Source organism: Podarcis raffonei, chromosome 13 (genome assembly GCF_027172205.1).
Source record: "Podarcis raffonei isolate rPodRaf1 chromosome 13, rPodRaf1.pri, whole genome shotgun sequence".
In the NCBI taxonomy this organism is placed as follows: domain Eukaryota; kingdom Metazoa; phylum Chordata; class Lepidosauria; order Squamata; family Lacertidae; genus Podarcis; species Podarcis raffonei.
In genome coordinates this window covers 26,390,446-26,414,014 of record NC_070614.1, presented here as the reverse complement: position 1 = coordinate 26,414,014, position 23,569 = coordinate 26,390,446, and the positions used below count along the sequence as shown (strand labels likewise).

Here is a 23,569-nt window from a genome sequence, read left to right as displayed (position 1 = left end):
TTTTTAATTAAGCGGCTACCAGCATGTGGAATGGGGCTGTGCATTTCCAGCTTCTCATAGGCATCGTGCCAACATCAACAACTTCATAGAGTGTCCCAGGAGCAGCAGTTTGGGAGTGGTGTATGTGTGCATGCAGTATTTTGAGAGGAATGGTAAAAATATCTTAGGACAATTCATGATTAGGGAAGAGGGGAATATGCCCCCTCCCCCAGTGGTTGCTTCTATGGCATTGTGCCCTGACGAAGCGTCTTTGCAATTACTTGGGCTCTGTTGGGGTGTCTCCTTTCTTCCAGATTGGCCCGCAATCCGCTTTCTAGTGCCAGGCGAAAGACAAACTGCAGCCAACTCTCCTGCTTGGCCAAAGGGAGGAAAAGCCTGTCTTGCAGCAGCCCTCCTGCCCCAGGCCAAAATGTAAACCTTTGACGCCCTGGGAAAGGGGAGAGTTACTCTTATGGAAACAGTTCTTGTCATTTCCAATGTGTGATCCAACCCCATCCCCCTTTAACTGGGAGTACAATCCTACACACCCCTTGGAACGTCTTCATTCACCTAATGAATGATTTTAATTTTTTCCCCACCAACTCTTCTGCAAAATGTTTAATTTCTCCCTTCCTTTTATAGACATAAAAGTGTAAGGCTGTTGTCATGCTGCAGTTTGTGTGGCTGCCAATAGGGGGCCGTACCAACTCCAGCGCAACAACAGAATGGCAGGCCGGTCAGCCAGCCAGCCAGCCAGCAAGCAAGCAAGCAAGCAAGCGGGGAGGGGGGTAGGCTGCCCAAGCAAGCTGCTCAGCAGAAGGGGAAGCACTTCGGAGGGGCTGTGGGAATAAGTGAAGGGGGTGGGTGAAGTGTAAAGGGAGTCAAGTTTAAACAGAGGAGGGGTTGGCAAAGGGGTAGATAGGTAGGTGTGGTTGGCAAATAGAGGCAGCAGAGGTGGCAACCCCTAGCTTACGATGGCATTGGGGCACTTACAAACGATCTCACTTTCAATATGGTCTGTGCCTGCGCATGTTTTGGGACCGGTGCGCTACTTCATTTTCAATCAGTGCATGTCCTGTAATTTCCTGCTGGAGCCTTGTAACTTTTTATACCACAGGTGTTTCGGTTTCTTTTTTCCCTCCCACTTTTATTGCGCTGTAAGGCAAGCACGCCCCTCCAGACGGCAATAATGTAGTAATACTGAGAAAGCATCGTGGAAGAATTAAGAAAGTGGAACCCAGTCTTAATCCACCTGTAATGCACTCTTGCTGTGTCAGTGACATGTTGCAAAAGAAACTCAAATAAAAAACCCAGACACCCACCTTGGTGGGTGAATTTTGTTTTTTGTTTAGGTAATTTTTAATTGAGATTTTTCAACATAAGATACAGTTAAAGCTGAACTAATCTAAAGAGAGAGAAGAAACAAACCAAAAAAATTAAAAATATGAAAGGAAGCAAAGAGAGAAAGACAGAGAGACTGTGTATATACAGTGGTACCTTGGATCTCGAACCTAATCTGTTCTGGGAGTCTGTTCGACTCCCGAAACAGTTTGAAAACCAAGGCGCGGCTTCCGATTGGCTGCAGGAGACATTCAGCTTCTGAAAAACGTTTGCAAACCACAAACACTTCCAGGTGTTCGCACACACTTCTAGGTGTGCGGTGTTTGGGAGCCAATTTGTTCGGGAACCAAGCTGTTCAAGTACCATGGTACCACTGTAATGCCAAAATCTCTATCACAATTATATCTTAACCCTAATTCCACACACCGAAGCATGAACCCTCCCAGCTTTCCCCCTCCCTACCCCCCTTCCTGAGGGAGCCCTTCTAGCCTGCTGCTCACGCAAGTCTCTCCATCCTTTGCCCTTCACCTGCCTGTGTGTATCTTCATTTATCCTCAAATATCAATCTTCAAAAGCCAAAACATACATGTAAATAGAGTTAACAGAGAGGTAGCGTTAAAAGTCACAGAAAAGGCAAGATTAGGAGAGAAACAGAATTAAAACGTCAGCCTTGCGATTCTCTGTCTGCCAATTATGTACATAACAATTATTCAAAATATTTAAAGTACGCACTCCAGAAGGAGATTCTAGCTGGGTTAATAAATGTCCTTAGTGGGCAAATTTGTGTTGGGGTTGTACTTGGGACTGTGCAGACGGTGTGAGGTGTGGCTGCCTCTAGCAGAGCTCTTTTGGTACAGCAGAGTTGGGAACTAGGCACGCCCCAGATCCATGGGGCCACAATCTGTTGGGAACTTCTCCTGCATAAGCACCGTTGACATTAAGGGGAGCCGTGCAAGATCTCCTGTTCGTTTCAGTGGATCCCGAGAAGGAGAACTTCCCAGCGGAAGCATGCTAAAAATGAATGGCAAGTATGCCCACTGGAAACGACGGGCGCTGTTGGAAGGCCCGTTGCAACAAACATGGCAACTGCAAATGCCCGTTGACATGATGGGTCTTGATTGAAATAAAGGCAAGCTTTAAATAAACCAAGGAATTGATTGCTTTCCTGGTGCGTTGTGCGTTGCCATTTCATATTTTCTGCCTCTGGCACCAGAATGTTGTGGTCCTGCCCCGATGGGGTGTGTATATAAATAACAAAATATTAAGTGTGCAGCAGCATGATAGAGTACGGCTAGGGCAGAGAGGACCCCCCCCTCTATTCAAAGTCTTCCATAGGAATCGGCTTCCTCCATCTGCTTCCTTGGGGAGGGGGGGAAGGTAGGAGACCTTTTATTTTGTTTTTCATTAATCAGCATTTCCCTTAGTGGTCTGCACTCCATTCTCTCTCCCCCCCCCCTTTTCCCGGTGATTTATGGTTCGGCAGGGGCAGCAGGTAGCCAAACCTCCCGACCTCCAACTCATTTGTCTGGAGGGGCTGGGCCACCTGTCACCTCCTGTCAAGGGAGAGCAATAAATGGTCTCCCGTGGTAATTACCCACGGAGGGGAGGGGTGGAGATTGGGTGGTGGTGGTAGCCGGGGCTGGCTGGGCGGCAGAGACCAAGGAGGAACGGCACCCAAGCTTTGGGGTGCAGGAAGAGTCGTCTGTGTGTGGTGCCCGAGACCAGGGTGCGAAGATCTCTGCCCTCTTCTGGATTTCCCTCTCAGATTTGGCCAGAGCTATGGTCCTGTTGCTCTTCTGCACCCCCTCCCCATTCCACCTGTCCCCCTTGGACGGGATGACAGAATGAAAGGGGTCTTATTTCTCCTGGTGTGTCTGTGAGGTGGCCTTGATTCTGCAGATGTTGTTGGAGGGGAAGTTCCTGCATGGGCAGGGTATAGGAGGGCAGGGTAATGTTTGCTCACCAAAAGCTCTCCTCTCAGTGCCAGTTTACAGCGCATTGTCTAACACTGATCTTTCTCAGTCTTATGGAATCCAGTGAGGATAGGCTGCTGCCATGTAAAGCCAATGGCAGCACCTATACAGTGGTACCTCGGGTTACAGACGCTTCAGGTTACAGACTCTGCTAACCCAGAAATAGTACCTCAAATTAAGAACTTTGCTTCAGGATGAGAACAGAAATCGTGCGGCGGCAGCGGGAGGCCCCATTAGCTAAAGTAGTAACTCAGGTTAAGAACAGTTTCAGATTAAGAATGGACCTCCAGAACGAATTAAGTTCTTAGCCCGAGGTACCACTGTATTGAGAGAGAGAGTGTGTGTGATCATTATTCTGGACCAAGACAGAGGAAAAGCACAGCAGAGCAGAGAGATACCAAAAAGGCAAATCTGATGTATCAACAAAAATAGCAGTGGGGCTTAAGTTAGACTTAAACACTCGGGCCCCTTAAATTTTATTTATTTTGCACATAGTGGCATAAGGGGTGTGTGTATAGGAACATCAGAAGCTATCTTTTACTGAGTCACACCAGTCAATTGCTCAATATTGTCCACACTGACAGCCGTGTGTGTGTGTGTGTGTGATCCCAAATATTTCTACAAGTAAGGTAACATAGGGTCTATTTTATAGAATCATAGAGTTCGAAGAGGCTTTGTTATGGTTCGTGCCTCAAGTCCTTTCTATATATCTATATAAAGTTTTTAGAAACAAATTCACATGTGTTGGCTTAATTAAAACGCACGGATTAACTATGTTTGCCAGACAACATCTGAACCAATGTAGCATCTTAACAGCAGCTAATCATGAAGGCCATGGACTGCCTCCAGTATTGGGGAAGACAGTTGGGAGGGCTACAGCACTCATGCCCTGCTTGGGGGCTGATGGGCCACTGTGGGGTCAGGATGCTGTCCAAGATGTGTCTTTGGATCGGATACCTTCTAAATCATGATGAATTGCAACTCCCATCAGTCCCAACCAGCATTACCAGTGGTTAGGCCGGGTAATGGGAGCTTTGGTCCAGCAGATATCTAGAGGGCTCCAGAATCTGATCTACAGGGAAATGCAATTCAAGATACTTAGAATTGGGTTGCCTTGCATTTATCTTTGAAGTAAAGCAAGAAGGTGATCTCTAGCTGGTGCAAAAAAAGGGGGGTTCTGGGGGACCATTTCTGCATAATTGCCAGAGGTTCCCACCAGTGTGGCGCAATGTTGGACTAGGGCCTGGGAGAGCAGGGTTCAAATCCCCACACAGCCATGAAGCTGACCTTGGGCCAGTCACCATCTCTCAGCCTAGCCTACCTCACAAGGTTCTTGTGGAAGAAAAGGTAGTTTGTAAATGTAATAAATACGAACATACATGCAACGCCTGTGCCTTGCTCACTTTTCACCCTTCTGTGTTTACAGCTCTGGCTCTGACTTTGGAGTGATCCTGTTTGCCTTCCCCTACATGCCCGCTTTGGAAGGCCTGACTCAAGAGGGAACTGCAGGAAATCACCTTTGAATCCTCGGCGCTTGCTCCTTCTTGCCTGAGTGGTCAACCCGTGGACGGAACGTGCTGCTTGCCCCTGCCTGGCCCCTTGGAAAGGGGAGGCTGCATTGACGCCGAATTGAATTGTTGGCGGTCCTGGATGAATAAGGCTTCGATGGTGATTGCTCCCTACTCAGCCCCTATGTGAATCCCTTTGCCCGAGGATCAGGCCTGCGGAGTGTACCAGCCATGGCGAGCAACAGCAGTTCCTGCTCCACGCCGGGGAGCGGGCATCTCAACAGCTACCCAGTCCCACACTATGCATTCTTCTTTCCACACATGATCGGGGGCCTTTCGCCTCCAGGAGCTCTGCCAGGGATGCAACACCAGCTGCCGGTCAGCGGGTACAGCACGCCATCACCAGCCAGTAAGTACCCTACGGTCAAGAGTCAGGGGCTGGTGGGCGCAATATGTGCAATGTGAGAGAGAGATGGATTCATTTGGCGCAAAGGCAACAGGTTTAGAGCAGCGGGGGCCAGTTTTGAAAGCTGCCACGCTGCATTTTGCAGAATGCACCTTTCTTTCCCTGTCTTAGTTTGGGGGGGGGTTGGGGAAAAGCTGGCTCTGTGAGTTTTCTAGGAGGGACAGCTTTACTTTTGGGGTGGGGGTGGCGAAGTAAGCTTATGCCACACTTGCGTCACCAACACGTGCACACATGGGCTGTGCATGCAGAAGGTTCCAGGTTCAATTCGCCTGCATCTCCAGGCAAGATTGACAGGTGTCAGGGTGATGTGAGAAGAGCTGCTGGACACCCTGGCGCATTGCTGCCATTCAGAGTAGGGCAATACTAGCTTAGATGGGCAAATAGTCTGACCGATATAAAGCAGTGAAACTTTGCGCTCTCTGGCCTCCAGAACACTTTTGCTACTTTTTTTTTTAATTGTTCATGATTCTGGGGTGAGTGCAGTGTGGGGAAGACAACCAAGAGTAGATCTGTAGCTGAAGAAACGTGTGTTTCTTTAAAACTTTTTTAAAAAGAAGTGGATAGCCCACTTGGCATGTTAGGAGAGAGGCAAGATGAATTCCAGTATTCAACTTACCGGAATGTCGGTCTTCGCAAGGGGAGCCAGTGTGCTGCCCTCCAAATGTTGCGGACTACAACTCCCATCGTCCCTGATTATTGGCAATGCTGGCCAGGTTTGATGGAAGTTGTAGTTCTCTATATTTGGAAGGCTAGAAGTCTATAGTGTAGGTTACGAAACAGAGTGCGTGCTGTGTCTTATCTTAAACACTTATTTTTACTCTTCGTAGAATGGTCTCTTCTTGGCCATTTCTTTTGGTTGGTTGTAGCATTCTTCCCCTTCATCCAGAGACCCCGTGAAGCTGTGTCTTGAGGCTGCCAGGCCTCTACTAAATTTGGCATGAAAGCATAACGCAAAGTTTTTGAAGCTTGGCGCACTTTCTAGCTTTTGACAAGAGAACGCATAACATTTTGGAGTTCTAATCTCTCCCCCCCCCCCGCTTTAATGTTTACCTAAAAATTGAGATTATAACAGTTGAGCTGTTTCAACATTCGGAAATTAAATAACAGCAAACTTTGCCAACTTGTCCATAAAATCCACAGTCATGTGACTTGACACACGCCCAGGCTCTTCTAACACGTTCAGGAATTTTTTATTTTGACTGTGAAGTGTGTTTGATAACTCCATTAAGTTTTGAAAACAAGGTTCTTTGGGCTTCTATCCAAGTTTCAGCACCGAGATACAATAATTGATGTATTATATGCATATGAATATTTGGGCAGGCATCCCTGCTAAACATCTCGACACTCCCATGATTACATATCTATTTATTACATTTTGCACCCCACCTTTCATCCAAGGAATGCGAACTGATGTTGTGAACTGACAATAATCCTTCCAGGTAGGTTAGACTGAGAGTCAGTGACTTGCCAAGTGAGCTTCATAGCTGAGAGAGGATTTGACCTTGGGTTCCTCCACCCAAACCAGTGCTATAAGACAGTGGTTCCCAACTGGTGGTCTGTGGATCCCGGGGGGAGGGTCTCTGTAACCCACCCAGAGGGTTCTGTGGCACATACCCATCAACTGTATGGGACATCTCATTTTGGAGGCGCTCCAAAATGTGTAAGATCGTGGTGTCCAAAAACGTGGTTTTTGGGGTGCCGTGGTCTCTTGCAGGTCACATGACTTGCACGGGATGCTTGTCCAAAAGGACCCGTCATCAACTGTTTCACAACAACTAGACGCTTTCAAAATGGTTTCCCCCTGTACGTAAGTGAAAGAAAGCCAAATTTGAATTTGTTGTCGTCGTTCTCCACTCTTAGATACTGCTTTCTCCTGGGCTACATATGGAATCCCGAAAACCTGCTACCTTTTATATGGTTTTTCTTTTAAAAACAACAACAAATTCGAACTACTGCACAAAGATAATCCCAAGATCCATACCAAGGCAAACTCAGTTCTGAGATCAGTAAATATTGTGCTTGGTAAGAAACTCCCCCCCCCCCAAATATTCACTTTCTGGTTGCAGAATTCATACTGTTGAGCGTCATGGAGAGAATAAAAGGCATGCAGACTTGGAAGCCCTCTTTCCTGACTCCTGGAAATATTGCTCGGGGATGCATTCATCCTGTCCCCAGTGCCTTAAATTTCAAGTTGCATTGTTTCTGTCTCCTATCTTCTGAAGCCCTTAAAACTTAACGCTGAATTTCTTGGGAGATGTTGGCTGCTCTTCTCAATACCAGGCCTCTCACCTGTGCAGTAAAATTGTGGAATACACCTCAGAAAAGGGGTGCGGAGCAGGCTTGAGCTCTCCTAGATTGGCTTTGTGGGGTGATAGTGCTGTCAACCCCACCCTGGGACAACCAGGCGAAACGCGCTTGCCTTATGTGTCCTCGCAATTGACTGCACCATCTTGCTTGCTGTGTGTTAGTTAGACACAGTGCTCTGCTGCGGAAGGAGGAGTTGGGGGTGAGCGGAGCTAAAGTGTGGAGGGAGATGGAGATGGAAATGAGGTCGAGAGTGAACCCTTGAACTTCAGATTCGTTTACCATTCTATAATATTAACAAAGGGACACAGGTGGCGCTGTGGGTTAAACCGCAGAGCCTAGGGCTTGCCGATCAGAAGGTCAGTGGTTCAAATCCCCGCGACAGGGTGAGCTCCCGTTGCTCAGTCCCTGCTCCTGCCAACCTAGCAGTTCGAAAGCACGTCAAGTAGATAAATAGGTACCGCTCTGGCAGGAAGGTAAACGGCATTTCCGTGTGCTGCTCTAGTTCGCCAGAAGCGGCTTAGTCCTGCTGGCCACATGACCCAGAAGCTGTATGCCAGCTCCCTCGGCCAATAAAGCGAGATGAGCACCGCAACCCCAGAGTCGTCCACGACTGGACCTAATGGTCAGGGGTCCCTTTACCTTTAATATTAACAAACGGTGTCTTTTTCAATCTATTTTTTAAATAAAAAAAGATCCCTTTAAAATTTAGCTTTTCATTTAATGTTGGGTTGCCTACCAGGTTCTGTGCTCTTGCGCCCAATTCAAGGCTGACAATTTAATCCTCAAATCGCTATCCTTGAACACGGAAAACTCAAGTCAACCTTACAAAAACGTTGGAGCTGTGAAAATATTTCTGCTCTCTGCGTAATTGCTTCCTTCTGTCTGATTGCTGCTTTTCCTTGACTCGTTTCCCATCCACCCCCCAACTTGTCCCTATAACCATCGGAACTAGAAACTTAGATCTCATGCAAGTGTCATGGGAATTATATATATTGTGTGCCTCTGAGCTCTACACCTGTTTTTCTTAACATGGCCGAACGCCCAGTAGACTAGCACCTCCCTCTCCCTCCCTCCAATCCAAATAGGAGGTAATAGATTTCTTTGGGGTCCTGCCATGAAGACTTGTGAATTACTGAGCTTTGAGGTATCCTTGAGCACAGCATGTGGGTTGAAAACTACTAACAAAACATCTCTTCCCTTCAGTATGATGGTGCACCCACTGAACCTCCCCACCCACCCCTTCCAGCCCCCCAGATTTTGGCACATGCTGCATCTCTCTCAGTATAACCGGTGATGCAACTTGGGAGAAGCTGTAGAGCCGGAGGGCAAGGAACATCGTTTTGCAACTAGGCAGGAAATTAAAAAAAACATGAGTTGAGCGAGCTGCTGCTTTGCCCGCAAATCAAGAGGCAATGAAGGAGCCCCCCCCCCCAGTCTTTGTATGCTTTGAGGCAGCTCCTGAGCTCTGCTCTTGACTCTTGTATCCCCTTCCATATTTTTTCTAACAAACGTTGTGTGGTTCAAACAATGTAGTGGTTCCCTAGAATTCCTTTGATTGGGGAATCGCTACTCAGCATCTTGGATGAAGAAAATGCTTCTAATCCATTTTTGAAGAAGAAAAGTGTGATATTTAGCCAATAACTGAAGCCATTTTTGTTTGCATTTTGGAGGGGTGGGGTTTAGTGCTCCACAAGGTTCTCTGAAATTTTCTGTGATCCTTCCAAGTCCTTGGACCCATTTCCTTGTACATTTGTTGCTCCAAAACTCATTTTTAGCATTAGTAAACTAAAAAAAAATTACACAGCACGAGGCTTTACGTTGTTTCTTGTTCATCCTCATAGCAAACCTGTGAATGGGAGGAGACAGTGGCGGTTCCAATTTACAGATGGAGAAAGATTACGTGCCCAGTGCCACTCTACAGGTTTATAGGAGAGGCTGATGTTTGTGTCCCCAACAATCCGTTTTTCAGTCTAAGGGTATATACAGGGAGGTTGTGAATATCTTAGCTACGAAACACTGCAGATTTTGCAGGAAGGAAAGCAGAATCTTGAAACCTGTAAACTTTATAGGTTTTTTTTTATTTGCTTACTTTAAATACTCTCCGCTACTCATTATGGGATGGAGCAAGGAACTATGTGGGATATTGAATTTCAAATTCCTGATGCATGGAAATCTTGCTCAGCCGCCCCCCCCCAAAAAAAAGTCTTACTAGGCATTACCTACACCTTTCCAAGCTTATCTTTGCTGTCTTAGGGACTAGAAACATCTATTTTTAAAAAGAAAAAGCTGTCGTCATTAGGAGTGAAACTTCATGTTTTTGCAGACACTAGGCTTTAACCACAACTTTCTAAGGAGTATAAAGTTCAAGGCAAGCTTTGTATGGTTGATTTCCTCTGGAGGGGAGCCAGGATGTACTGTGAGCACGTTTGGTGTTCTTGTAAAAATGTTGATTGCAGGCTCGAAGGAATCTTAAGGATGTACCCAATGCAGAATTGTTGCAAGCCAAGCATCCTACAACCTCAGAGCAAACTTCGCTTGTTTCTTTCAAGCTCTGCAAGCCAGTTGTCCTTATTTTTAAATACTACTATTTTAATCAATATTTTAAGTATGTATTTATTTAAAGCACTTTAAATACTGCCATTAAATTATAAATTTCCAGGGCAGTTTATCATAGATCTTCTAAGACACAATAGAACATCAATCAATATACCGTCCATCAACAGTAAAACAGTGTCAGCAAAATAAGAGATTCATCAGAGGTTGACAGCAGGGGGGAGTGAAATGGTCTTTCCTGTATCTAGCTTGAGCTTTGTTTACATTGGCAGGAGTCTTCCCCAGCCCTAGCCAGAGGTGCTGCGGATTAAACCCTTGTATCTTTTGCAAGCAACTGCAAGCAACTGGAGTCGCTGCAACCTGCTGCCTTAAAGACATTAAAGACTAGAAGCCAGATGAACATTCCTAGGGGGACAGTTCAACAAGGGGTCCCACCGCAACTGCAAAATCCCTCTTCCCCCACTGCTCTCCACCTCAATTGAGACAGCAGAGGTACCTGGAGGAGGACCTCTCAGGAACAACTTGGTGTCTGCGCAGCTTATTCCATATGGCTAGACAGGACGTATTGCAAGGGTATTTTAGCATCCTTGTAGAAATTAGCCTCCTTGTTTGCTGACTCCAAGGCCAGCCAATATTCTGCCTGCAATATGGGGATGACGCTTCCCTTCCTTTATAAGGTTGTTGCAAGGATTTACTGACTAACTAATGCAGTTGACGTGTTTTGAACATTTAAATTACTATATATAAATGGTAAGAATTCAGTTGTGGTGTTGGCGTGTGTTTGGAGCGTACTGTCTGCTTTGGAGACTGAGGCTTATATATATTGCAGTGATCTTGGGCATGTATAAGAAAACTCTGCATGTCTTCTGCATGCAAACCCACCCATCTTCTGCACACCCCTTTGTGGCACCCACAGTAGGGGGGTTAGGTAGGTTTTGCTCCTAACACAGTTTTCACCCCAAAGCTCTGTGCTTTTACTCTTCCCCAGTGGGTCATTCATGTTTGTCGGAGGAAAAGATGAAAGGGTGCGCTTGGGGACATTGTGGGGGTGGGAGGTTACATATTCCTTGTGAACCCCACCAGGAAGAATAAAAGGAGAAATCCAGTGTTAATCATGCTTATTGTAGGGGCACATCAGCATCTCTATGCTGAATAGTACCATCCAACAGCTTTTGCCCCTGGAAATCTGCATTTCCCAGAGGAGCACAGGCCGGCTTCATTTTAGAGCTAGGAAGGGAAGTGTGTTTTGGCATATGTCTTGCTTACGGATTTTTTTTGGGGGGGTCCTTTATTATCTGCGTCCATGGCAGCAAGTGGCACAGCATTAAAACTGCCAACACATTCGCAAAGCTAAGCAGGGTCCGGTATGGTTTCAGATTGGATGGGGAACATCGTGTTGAGATTCCTGCATTTCAGGGGGTGGGACTAGATGACCCTCTGGATCCCTTCCAACTCTACAGTTCTTTGACGAATCTCTTGCTAGTCGTCTATTTTCTCTCCCCTTCCTGTTGTTGTTGGGTTGGTGTTGGCATTGTGTTTTGCTATGCCCTGTGGGGTGAGAGACCCAAATGGCATATCTCCCTGTTCTACAGGATGGGAAGCATGGAGGAGCCTGTATTTTGGATAACCTTGGAAGAATAGCTTGAATAGAATCCATCCCCCCTCCTCCTCTTCTTCTTCTTCTTCTTCTCCTCCTCATCCTCCTCCCCCTCCTCCCCCCACCTCCTTTTTAACATTTCTCTTTCATTCCCTCTTATTTTTCTCTATCTCCTCCCCTCTCCACTTTCCAGGCAAGAGAGCCCTTTTTATAAATAACTTGAATAACAGGAAACAAAGGTTTAAAAGGAATAAACAAACCTCTTGACATATGCTGAGGCCAAGGAGGCGCAGTTTGGGAGGGGGCTGTTTGGTGGGGGCTGCATAGTTCAAGTGAGAGCCTGTGTTGATCACTCACCTCTGTTGCCCTCTCTTTGAGGGTCAAGATCCTTTGGTTCTGTTTCAGCAATTTGCGTGTAGAGTTGGGAAGGCGAGTAGGATAAGGAGCTGGGCCTCCTAGGTTTCACTTCTCCTCATCCATGGGTGCTTTTTCTGTTTTTGATGTTCAATTTTAGTCTGTCCAGTTTGCGGATGGAGTAAGATTTCAGGTCTGCTTGGCGAGCTATGGGACCAAGAAAATTAGCGTGTTTGTGTTTTTGTGTATCTTTAAAAACTCAGCTTTCGTTTAAGTGTTTTGTTTCAAGCACAAGTGCAATTGAAAAATAAACAAAGGCACTGACAAAATAGCCTTGATGACAGTAATACAGTTTAAAACGTTGAAACTAAAAGCAAAATAATCGTCAGGACAACATCCATGTCAAACCGTATACATTAAAGCAAACTGTAGACCCAGATTGATTTAGTTAACGGAACAGCACGCACACGGACCGAGAAGGCCAAATCTCAAAATTGGTTAAAGTGCTTTATCAAAAAAACAACCCCCCCCCTGCTAAATGCAGGTTGTTCTCTGTTTTCCAGGTTGCTACCTATAAAGACCTCTGGCATGGTCAATTAAGTGAAATCACATTCCGTTTTTTAAGTGCATCCCTATGATATTTAAGCATGCACTTGAAAACGTAAAGTGTGACTGTCAAGTGTGGATAAATGTGGGTTTTCAAAACCTCATGTGTTATGTGCATTCTCTTCTTGAGGAAATGCAGCCAGCACTTATATCTCTGTTGACTGAATCTAGAATTTGGGTTTCTATTCATTCTGTGGGAAATGCTACGTTCTTCTAACCTCATCCACACGTCTGCTTGCCCTGCCTCTTTCCCTCAGGGAAACCCAGTGTTTACCACTGAATTGGATCAAATGTCAATCAGGTTTTCTCCAGGTTGATGTTTGCTCTGATTTAGCAAGAAGAAACGGGTTTTCCAGAGATGGAGGGTGGCAGGGCAAAGGCAAAACCGCTCTGGTGGATGGCTAGAAAGCACGGGGCAAGCGGAAGGCTGCCCTGACCCTGCTTTCTAGGCACAGGAGAAGCGGAAAGAGCCCTTTCTTGGTCACAGCTGATACTTAAACCTGTTTGCTCTGGTATGAGGTATGGAAGCTAGTAGCTTCTCAGTTCTCTTGGCCGTCTGCTTCCCTCTAGCCCACCTTAGTTTGGACTTTATAGTAGAAGCTACAGACCTACCAAGCAGCTTCTAGGACTGTATCCCAGGGAGAGCCATGTTCAATGAATGAGGAGGCCCAGAGTGGGTGGGTGTGAAATATATTGGCTGATGTGGGTACCCCTAAGTTGGACTGCCTGGGACTTGCGCCATTGGATCTGGGACTCCTGCTGATTCCCAGGGGTTATTCCATCCTGTGTGCAGCAGGACGCCTTGAGAACATGAGCTTCTGCATGTTCTAGGGCTTGGCACTGAATTTTGATGTATCCTGGCTGTGGTTGGTTTTGAGAGGGGTTTTTTTACAAAGAGATAGTGCCTTAATCTGTATATTCTCATTAGAACACATTGCAACACATTGTAGTGCTGGTTCTCAAGTACAATGTGCAACAGGCAAGGGCTCAGATTCTGGAGGACTGTTGAAGCAGCATTAGCCTCTAAGCACTAAATAGCCTCAGGAATTCAGTGCATAACTTTGGGAAAACAGTTCTTAAATTAAGTCCAGTGTGCTGCAGAAGGCCACGATTCACATGCTTCCTAGCTGCTCCCTTTCACCCCGCAAATGCCATTAGACTCCCCTCCTCCCAGCCTGGAATCTCAGGTCAGGGAATTCTCTCTGAATCCTGGCTCCCTGCCCTTCTCTCCACCTACTTGCCTGCTCTGTCTAGCACATTCTTAGCATTTGCTCAGTGGGGCAAAGTTCACCCACCTCAGCTTTCCCAGAGCTGACAAGACTGGTTCCTTTTGCCTCAAGGCTCCAAGTTGCGCTGGCATGGTGCCCACTTCTTCTGGGGCCCAAGATGTACTTGGGGGTGTTTTCGCATGTGCAGTTTCACAACCGAGAGGTTGCACAAATTAACATCTTTTGCCCTGGAAATAGCAATGACTGGTTTAACTAGGTGACATGAAGACACTTTGCACTTGCTCAGAGGCTCTGCTTTCCATCTCCATCCCCATCATCACTGAGATCCAGCTCCAAGGGCCTTCTGGCAGTTCCCTCATTGTAAGTACAGTAGTACCTCCAGTTATGTAACCCTCTGGTTACGTAAACTTCAGGATGCGAAAGCGGCAAACCCGGAAGTATTTGACCGGGTTTCACTGCGCGTGCATGTGCAGAAGCGGTCCTCAGGTTGCGGAAACCTCGGGATCCAACCGGACCTCTGGAACGGATTCCGTCTGCAGCCTGTGATACCACTGTAGTGAGGTTACAGGGAACGAGGCAAAGGGGCTTCTCGGTAGTGGCACCTACCCTGTGGAATGCCTTCTCATAAAATGTTGAGTTAAGTAGCTATACAACATTTAGAAGACAACTGAAGGCAGTCCTGTATAGGGAAGCTTTTAGTGTTTAATGCTTTATGATGTTTTTATATATGCTGGAAGGCCATCCAGAATGGCTGAGGCAACCTAGTCAGATGGACAGGGTACAAATAATCAAACTGTTGTTGTTGTTTCAGAGCCTTGACGTTAAAAATTGGGTTGCAGGTGGTCTTTATAGCTGCTGCTGCTGCTGCTGCTGCTCCTCCTCCTCCTCCTCTTCTTCTTCTTCCCTTCCCTTCCCTTCCCTTCCCTCCCTCCCTCCCTCCCTCCCTCCCTCCCTCCCTCCCTCCAACAGGTGTGCATTTGAGTTTTGAGGAGCCCTAAATTTCTATACCACTTCCCTCTAATCTCTGAGGGGAATGGTTAATATCTGAGCTTTCTGTCCGGTCATTTTGGTCCTCTCATGTCTTCTTCCACAGACTCACTGGTGGAGTCATGAGGTGCTGTCAGTTCAAATCTCAATAGAAACCAGGGCTTCCTCCCAGAACCTCTTATGGATGCCGATTCCCACCTTTAAATGGATGAAGTAACCATTTAGAAAGCAGGATAGGATCGGGTGCAGTAGAATGTCAGTTCAAAAAATGTCCCTTTCCTCACTTAGGTCATGTCCCCAATAGTTGGGCACCTGAGCAGGGCCAACCCAAAATATTTTTCCACCTGAGGGTGAAGGACAAGATGTGTTCTCCTGCTCCCAACCCATGCACAGAAGCTGCCAATCTGGACCTTTCATGAGCACTGGGGACTGGGCAGCATCTTCCAGGGAAAAAGCTGGGGGAAGGGTTGAAGGGGACATCTGCCACTGCTCCCCGCCCCCGCAAAAAAACCCCAGCATCTGTAGCTGCCCTGCTTCCTAATAGTAAGCAGGAAATCCTAGTGAGACCTAGGTAAAGGTAAAGGGACCCCTGACCATTAGGTCCAGTCGTCTCTGGGGTTGCAGCGCTCATCTCACTTTATTGGCCGAGGGAGCCGACGCCGAGCTTCTGGGTCATGTGGCCAGCATGACTAAGCCGCTTCTGGTGAACCAGAGCAGCGCACGGAAACGCCGTTTACCTTCCCGCCGGAGCGGTACCTATTTATCTACTTGCACTTTGACGTGCTTTTGAACTGCTAGGTTGGCAGCAGCAGGGACCGAGCAACGGGAGCTCACCCCGTTGCAGGGATTCGAACCACCGACCTTCTGATCGGCAAGTCCTAGGCTCTGTGGTTTAACCCACAGCGCCACCCTCGTCCCTTAAGGTGAGACCTACCCCCACCCTTTATCAGGCGCACCTAGGCTTCTCCTACCTAATGGTGAGGGATGCAAATCCAAACACTGCTCATGCCGCAGTAAAGTATTTCGTTTGTTTACATCTCTTCCCATCCTGTTAATGTCCCCCCACCTCCAAATCATTCTTGAAATCTGGAATCGGCCTGTTTTACAAAACAGTCTGCACACACACACAATTTTACACACAAAAATTGTGTAAACTCCCTTCCATCTAAGGGAGCTGCTGCATTCTGTGTCACGTTGGAAGTAGCTTTTCCTAACTTGGGTTTATGGCTTGCCATGGAAGAAGGTGGGGTTTTTTGGTGGGGGTGGAAGATAGTAGGGGAAAGTATATGTAATTTCAGTGCAACACCTGATGCAGGCCTTGCGCCCCCCCCCCTGCCCGTTCCAAACTGCCTTTATTTGATAATTGCAGTGTTTATGCCTCTGCCACATTAACAGCCCGGCTGGATCCAGTTAATACGGATGTAGTGAAGTAGGCCTTGTTTTAATTAACAGCGAATAAGGCACAATAGCAGGTAGGGGTGGTGGTTGTGTGTGGGGGGGGGGGAGGAAAAAGTCTGGTTTAGCTGGGTGTGGTCACTGGCAGCTAGCAAGCTGTGAGACAGTGGGGCATGGAGGAAGAGGTTTATCACTTCTGGTAAGCAGAGGAGGAAGTCCTTGCAGGACTCCAGCCGGGGCAAAGCAGTTGGCAACCTCACAACAAACACAAGGGCGAAATGTGGTTGGGTAAGTGAAGCGGGAGCTTTCCGCCCTATTTTGCGGACTTGGTTTTGTGTAATTTTCATCATTGGCTGCATGAAAGAATGGAAGATAGAACTTACTGCGTCCTGCCCATTTTAGTAACCAAATTGCAGCAGCCCCCCTCCCCAAACTTCTGCCTCAGGACTTGCATTATGAGTGGACAGGATGTTCTGCCACTGGACTGGGCTCGTGTTATCCATTTAACATGGATAAGAAAATAGGGCTTTCTCCACCCACCCACCCTGTTTTGTCCAAAAGGCCAGCATCGCTAAGAATTGGCAAAGAAGCGCTGGGTTTAAAGGAGGAATTTCTAGTTTTGGGAGTAGTTCAGCAATGGAAGAGGCTGATCCTTTCCCTCAGAAACAATAGGTTTATGTTTTAGGGCATTGGTTTTTAGGGGAAGGGGATGAGGCCCCTTTCTATCCCAGACTTCTGTTTGATTTCCTAGGTTCTGTCCTCTTACTTTGAGGCCTACCTGTACAGGGAGAAGTCTGATGGTTAGTGCAGGTTACAGGTAGGTAGCCGTGTTGGTCTTTCATAGTCGAAACAAAATAATAATAATAATAATAAAAATTCCTTCCAGTAGCACCTTAGAGACTAGTAGCTAACTAACTAAGTTAGTTATTGGTATGAGCTTTCGTGTGCATGCACACTTCTTCAGATAGGACAGTGCTGGGCATTTTCTGTGTTGAGGTCCAGGAAAGCTGGACTTTCAGATTAGGGCGAGCGTGTGTGGAATAAATGGTTCCACACACGCTCGCCCTAATCTGAAAGTCCAGCTTTCTTGGACCTCAACACAGAAAGTGCCCAGCACTTATAGGGTTTCGGGATGGAAGAGGATGGAGACTAGAGGCTGGTGCCTTTGAGAAGGGACAGTAGGATCCCAGAGCTTGTGCCTATAGGCCTCTGCCGGAATCTGGACCTGGTAGTATCTCTTTCTCTTAATAAACAACAGAAGGGAACCCTCTCTTGTTCTAACTGCTTTGGGTCCTGAAGCAGCACGTGTGTGCACAGAAATGCACCCCCCCCGCTCTCATAAATTTCCACGTCTAGTTCCCCTCCCCCGCCCCCAAATTCCCTTACATACACTCCCTCTGCTTCTACCAAATTTGGCCTTTGATGCAAACTTCTGGGGTCATGGCTTGAACCATAGAGCTGATTAAAAGCACATGGGCTTTATGATGTCTCCTCTCCCACCTCACAAAAATTCCTCAGAGTGATTTCTTCCTCCTCCTCCACATTGTGATTAGCCCGATCCTGTTTTCACCAAAGCACCCCTTTCTTCCACCCGCCACCCCACCCCCTGCCCCCGCCGCCCATATTAAAGTCTCCTTCATGACCCAGAGCTATGCATTGGTTCTCTCCCTCTCCACTCCCCACCCCAACACTTCACCAGTGGGGGCCCTCCTTGCATTCTGTTACATGATATATTTTTCCGCTGGGTCCTCTCCCCCCCTACCTACCCCCCCCCACTCCATGAGGGCAAAGAAAAACTTCCAAGCAGTATGGAGATACTGGCTAAATTCTAAGAAGGAGCACTGCACCTCCTGCCTGTTTTGAAAGCCTTGCACCCTTTCCTATGGCTATGCAGTGGGTGGGAGGGAGGCCCTCTGCCCATGCTCAAATTGCTTCAAATGTAAATTTGAACCCTGCCCCCAAATTCAGGCAAGCAAAAAGCCATTTTTCATAGGAAGGTGACTGGGCCTCCCTTCATTTCCTTATTAAATGAGTGGAAATAATGTCCAGGGTCGGGACCGTGATGAAGGTCCAGCAAAAACAAAAGAGAGACGCCAGAGAAACACACAACAGAAGAATTAAAGAAGATGGGAGGGGTGGGTGGAGAAGCTTTTTTAAAAAAAGCAATATAGAAATCTGGCATCTAGCAATCCAACCGAGTTTTGGACTGAAAGTCTTTGGGAATTAGCAAAACCCAGAAGAGGTATAAGCAATATGTGGGCTTTTTATTTTTATTTATTTATTTATTTTTAGAAAAAGCTTATATAAGAGGCCCGTCATTCCACAGCATTTTAATATGTACAAGCAGTATGTGGGACATGACATGCTATCTGTGAGTGTATGTCAGTGGAATGGATTGCATTTAAAGGAAAATAAAGGTGGTTCCTCAGTTGCTTTAAAACAGGTGTTGTCAACCTTTCTGGAGTGTGTGGGGTATTAGGGGATGGGTATTACCTCTGGTGGGGGACACGCTGTCCTCCTTCTGGTCCTCACCCTGCACTTAGTTCTCATCTGTGACCCCTAGAAGATATCACCATACAACAGTGACCAGGTGAGGGTAGTAGACAATGGTTCTCAAACGCTTGGTGAATTGGGACTTGCCCCTTCATGCAAAGATAGGTTCCGGCGGATTGAGCAGACAAGACCAATAGTGGGTCCAATGGTCAAGAAGGCAGTTTCTGTACATGCTGTAGAGGGAAGTGAGAGGCAGATGGGGCTTGTCCTCCTGGGGAGGGAGCCCATCTGGGAGAAGGAAAACTCTCATCCTAAACCTCTGCTGCCTTGTGAGAAAGGCGTCGGGAGTAAACATCTCTGGGACGTCTTTGGGAGACAAATCAAGAGTGGAATCGCTTGTACGCCTCCTTCCTGCAACTCCTGCAGCCAAGCTGGTGCCAAACATACTGCTCGGCTTTCCTTTTGGACATTTTCAAGGGAGAAAAAGGTAACCATCTTCACACACACCTGCCATGACGGATGCCAGAAGAAGACCTCAGAGGCAGTGTGATGCCCGTGGGCACTCTTTTGACTCAGACCCCATTGTCACAAACTTAAGATGGGGTGGTAGATCTGTTCCTTAATTGTAACAGGCAGTAATTAATTGTGCAGTAGAATGTTCTCCATACAAAACCATTCCCTATGCCTATAAAAGTGAGCTGGAACCCTTTTCCTGACACCATAGTTTCCTATGCACAAGGTTTTGCTTTGTTTGTGTTTATATTTAGGAACATTCAACCATGCAAGCCTGCTTACCTGCAGTCTGCAATGCCACAGTCCAGAAATGGGGTTATTTTTGAGGGAGGTTCTGCCTCCCTCTATTTCCAGACAGGAGGGGTGGGCATAGAAAAGGCACTTTATTGTTTCTTCACGTGTTCTGGGCCAGCCCCCCCCCATGCTAAAAAAACAACCTTATACTGTCTGCATATTACCTCAGCTTTTGTTGGTGCGTGCTATGCAGCAGAATATATGTGTGCCATCATCAAATATGTAGGGAAATGCCACGATAAGGAGCCCCGGGGTCTGGTTTTTTGGCCCTGTAGCTTTCTACCACAAGACCTTTGCATAGAGAGGCATTTAAATCAAAGTTATTAAAATGTTCTGGTCAGGTTCTTTTTCTCTCTAAAGAACTGTAATGGGTTATTGTTGTTTTTTAATCTCATCCTTCCTCCAAGGAGCTCAGAAAGGTGGCATAGGTGGTTCTTGTCCCCTGCCTCTTGTATCCTCACAACATCCCTGTGAGATTTAGAGAGGTTTGGGGAATTAGAGTACGTTAAGCTGTGAGGTAAACTGAGAGAGACTAGCCCAAGGTCACCTCATGATCTTCTTGACTGAGTGGGGATTTGTGCCTGGTCTCCTCCAGCCTAGCCTGACATGTTTTTCTGGTGGGGTTCTTCACTTGGTGGGGTCTGTGCCACGATTGCTTGCTTGACAGCTGACATGGGGCTTTCTCCGTGAGACCCACTTTTTCATGTTGTGACTTAAGCGTTGCTACCACTTTGAGGATGGACCGGAAGCGAGCAAGGCCTGAATGCTCAGGGCCATTTCACACGTTATGGCAAATACTGTGCAGAGTGCACAGCACACATTTAACAGCAAGCCTCACCCTGCCCTGTTGTCTTTCAGGAATATGCATGTTTTCATATAACTATACTAGGAGTCGGCAACCCTTTTCAGCCGTGGGCCGGTCCACCGTCACTCAGACCATGTGGTGGGCCGGACTATATTTAGAAAAAATAATAATGAATTCCTATGCCCCACAAATAACCCAGAGATGCATTTTAAGTAAAAGCACACATTCTACTCATGTAAAAACATGCTGCTTCCCGGACCGTCCGCGGGCCGAATTGAGAAAGCGATTGGGCCTCATCCGGCCCCCGGGCCTTAGGTTGCCTACCCCTGAACTATACAAAGCTGCTGAATACTTCACCCCACAAACACCCTTTTTCTCTCTTCATACTCCACAAACATAGATATATGCTTAAAACAAATGCTAGCTGTCCATATAGAAACCATAACATATGAAAAGTCTCTCAGTGTGCTGTGGAGATTTGATTGTGGGAAACCAAGGGTTAAAATTGAACTGGCTAGTTATACCTGTGGGTGAGGCCTGGCCACAGTTTTCTGTACTGTATCTGTAAAATGGGAATCGTCCCAGAATTCCTAACAGGAAAAGCAAGAAGTTTCTGGCACCTTAAAGGCTGGCTTAGCTATTGTGGCATGAATCAGATGCATTACACGACTGCTGTGAGATGAGCAAAAATAGATTTATTAAAGTATTTTGCACAATTTAAAGGCTTCTAATAAGTGATACTGATGCATGCAAATGACGGTGCATGTTTTGAATTCGGAGCTCAGTTTATTGCCTGCATCCTCCCCCCCCCCAAGTTCTGAGGAAGTATTACAGTTTCTGTTTAAAAATAATATCGCTAAATTTCATGAGATATAGGCAGTAGCCTCACACCTGTGGAACTCTATTCCAGTTGAAATACACAAAGCCCCATTACCGCGGGCCTTTAACGGGACTCTAAAGACCCATTATTTACTTACCTTACTGCTTTCTCTTAAATGAGGATTTAAATTACATTGTTGTAGTGTATAATTATTTGTCTGCTTTTCTTATTTTCAGTGGGCTGAATGTTGTTGCTTTCTGTCCCCCTCCCTATTGTTTTCTTATGGTGTTCTGTTTGTAAATGTTGTTATTTATTTTCTACTGGGGATTTATATGTTGGAAGATGTCTTTGAGGGGGGGTGCTAACCCTAAAAGGTGGTAAAAAAATTTTCTTCATAAAATCCCCTCCCCATCCTTTCGCCCTTTTTTGCCCTGTGCTGGCAATTGAGATGGAGGAGGAAAATCCACACAGAATGTTTTCTCCCTTCCCATTGTTGCTTTCCTTATTTAAATTGAAAGATTAGTTTGGCGGGGTGTCTTGAGAGGGGGGGCGGTTAGGGGGAAAGAAGAAGAAATAATGCCACCGAGCCTTGTGTGTGTGAAGGAGGGGGAGACCCCCAAGACCTTAATTATGCCTTTAAATCAATGTGTAAAATAAATTTAGCCCAGAGCGAGTAACGCTGGGATGATAAAACTCTTTGATAAAAACTCCACGCTCTGCACAAATGACAGAGATGGACAAAATAGCACACGCTCACACCACCACCACCCCAAATAAATAAGTAAATAAAAATGCGGTGCTCTTTTGCCTTCACTGCTCCCCTCCCTCCCTCCACGATGCCCCAGGACTTTGGTGGTTATTAATGGTGTCTTTTGTTCAACCTATGGTGTTCCCCCCTCACTTAGCACCACTCCCCCCCACCCCCATTCCAGCGTCTGCTTGCCTCCGGGCCCCTGGAAGCCGCCCGATCGGTAAAAAGTGATAAATACAATAATCTTGTCTGCTTCTGATTAAATTTATTCCTGACAGCATCGTTTATCACGAGAGGCCGGGATAATCACAAACATGCTGCGAAGGGTCTGCAAAGTGTGTGTGTGTGTGTGCGCGCGCGCAGGGCAGGAGGATGGGTGTTTTTTTTTTTGGCAGACTGGCTTTGCTGGGGTGTGTGGTGGGGGTAGAGCAAATGAGAGTGGTAATTGGGGTGAGTAAGATCTGGCAGGGAATTCCGTGCCCTCCAGTGTAGTGGAGTGAAATTGGGTGAAATTAAGAGTCAGTGGGGCAATTGCTGCCAAGGGGAAGAGAGTGAGGGATTTGGGTTGTTAGGTTCCTTAGCTATACGGCTGCCCCTTCCGGATGAGGGCTGGTTCGCCGCTCACATGTACAGTGGTACTTCGGGTTACAGACGCTTCAGGTTACAGACTCCGCTAACCCAGAAATAGTACCTCAGGTTAAGAACTTTGCTTCAGGATGAGAACAGAAATCGCATGGCGGCGGTGCAGTGGCGGCAGCAGGCCCCATTAGCTAAAGTGGTACCTCAGGTTAAGAACAGTTTCAGGTTAAGAACGGACCTCCGGAGCGAATTAAGTTCTTAACCCGAGGTACCACTGTATTTTCTGTGTGCATACCTGTGTTGGCGATGGAAAGGGGAACCCACATCTCCAAACACTCAGGAGCATGTGTCGATGACCTGGAGTTGTTCTGTGGCTCTGTGTTGTGTGTGTGTGTCCCTTCCCAACTGCTTGGCTATGCCCATTTCTTTGCTTCATGCAAACCCCCTTGTCTTGTCAAGTGTAAATTGGCCATTTGGAGACGGGGAAGAAAAAAGATCCCTCCCCTCTGCCATCCCAGCACTCTCACACAGCGAAAAGAAAAAAAGAAATCTCCTTTCTCCTCGCCCCCCTGCTGGTATCTGTGTGCCACAAACAGAGAGCAGATGTGCTGCTGCACAAAGGTGCCTGCAGAGCAAATAGCTCCAGGGCAAAGGAGAAATGATGGCGGCAGGCCTGCCCCTTTAAATGTGGGCCTGCCCCTTATTGGTATAAAGCAGTAGGGTGTGGGTGTGTATGTAGAGACAACAACAACGACAACGGGACACCACTGGCGGGACACCACTGCCGTAACTAACCATAACTGTACCCAGTGTGCAACATAAATTGCTCACTCTTTGTATAAACTATAAACAAACAAACAAACAAAATGAAATTTGCAATATACAGTCTTTTTATTTTATTTTATTGGCAATCATAAACATGCATGAACTCTTAAAATGCATATCGTTCACAATGGAAATCATAACTTTGCTTTTACGTCAATAGCAGCAATCTTCTGCTGGTGTTAAGACACCAGTGG

General features: G+C 46.8%; 1 protein-coding gene across 1 annotated transcript in view; it reads left to right on the top strand.

Moving 5' to 3' along the window:
• Nucleotides 1–23,569, top strand: part of RARA (retinoic acid receptor alpha) — a 184,947-nt gene that overhangs the window by 69,190 nt on the left and 92,188 nt on the right. The window contains exon 3 of the mRNA XM_053363878.1: nucleotides 4,720–5,210. Within this exon, the coding sequence (XP_053219853.1) occupies nucleotides 5,033–5,210 (178 nt within the window). The 5' untranslated portion in view covers nucleotides 4,720–5,032. The remainder of the gene's footprint in view (nucleotides 1–4,719; nucleotides 5,211–23,569) is intronic.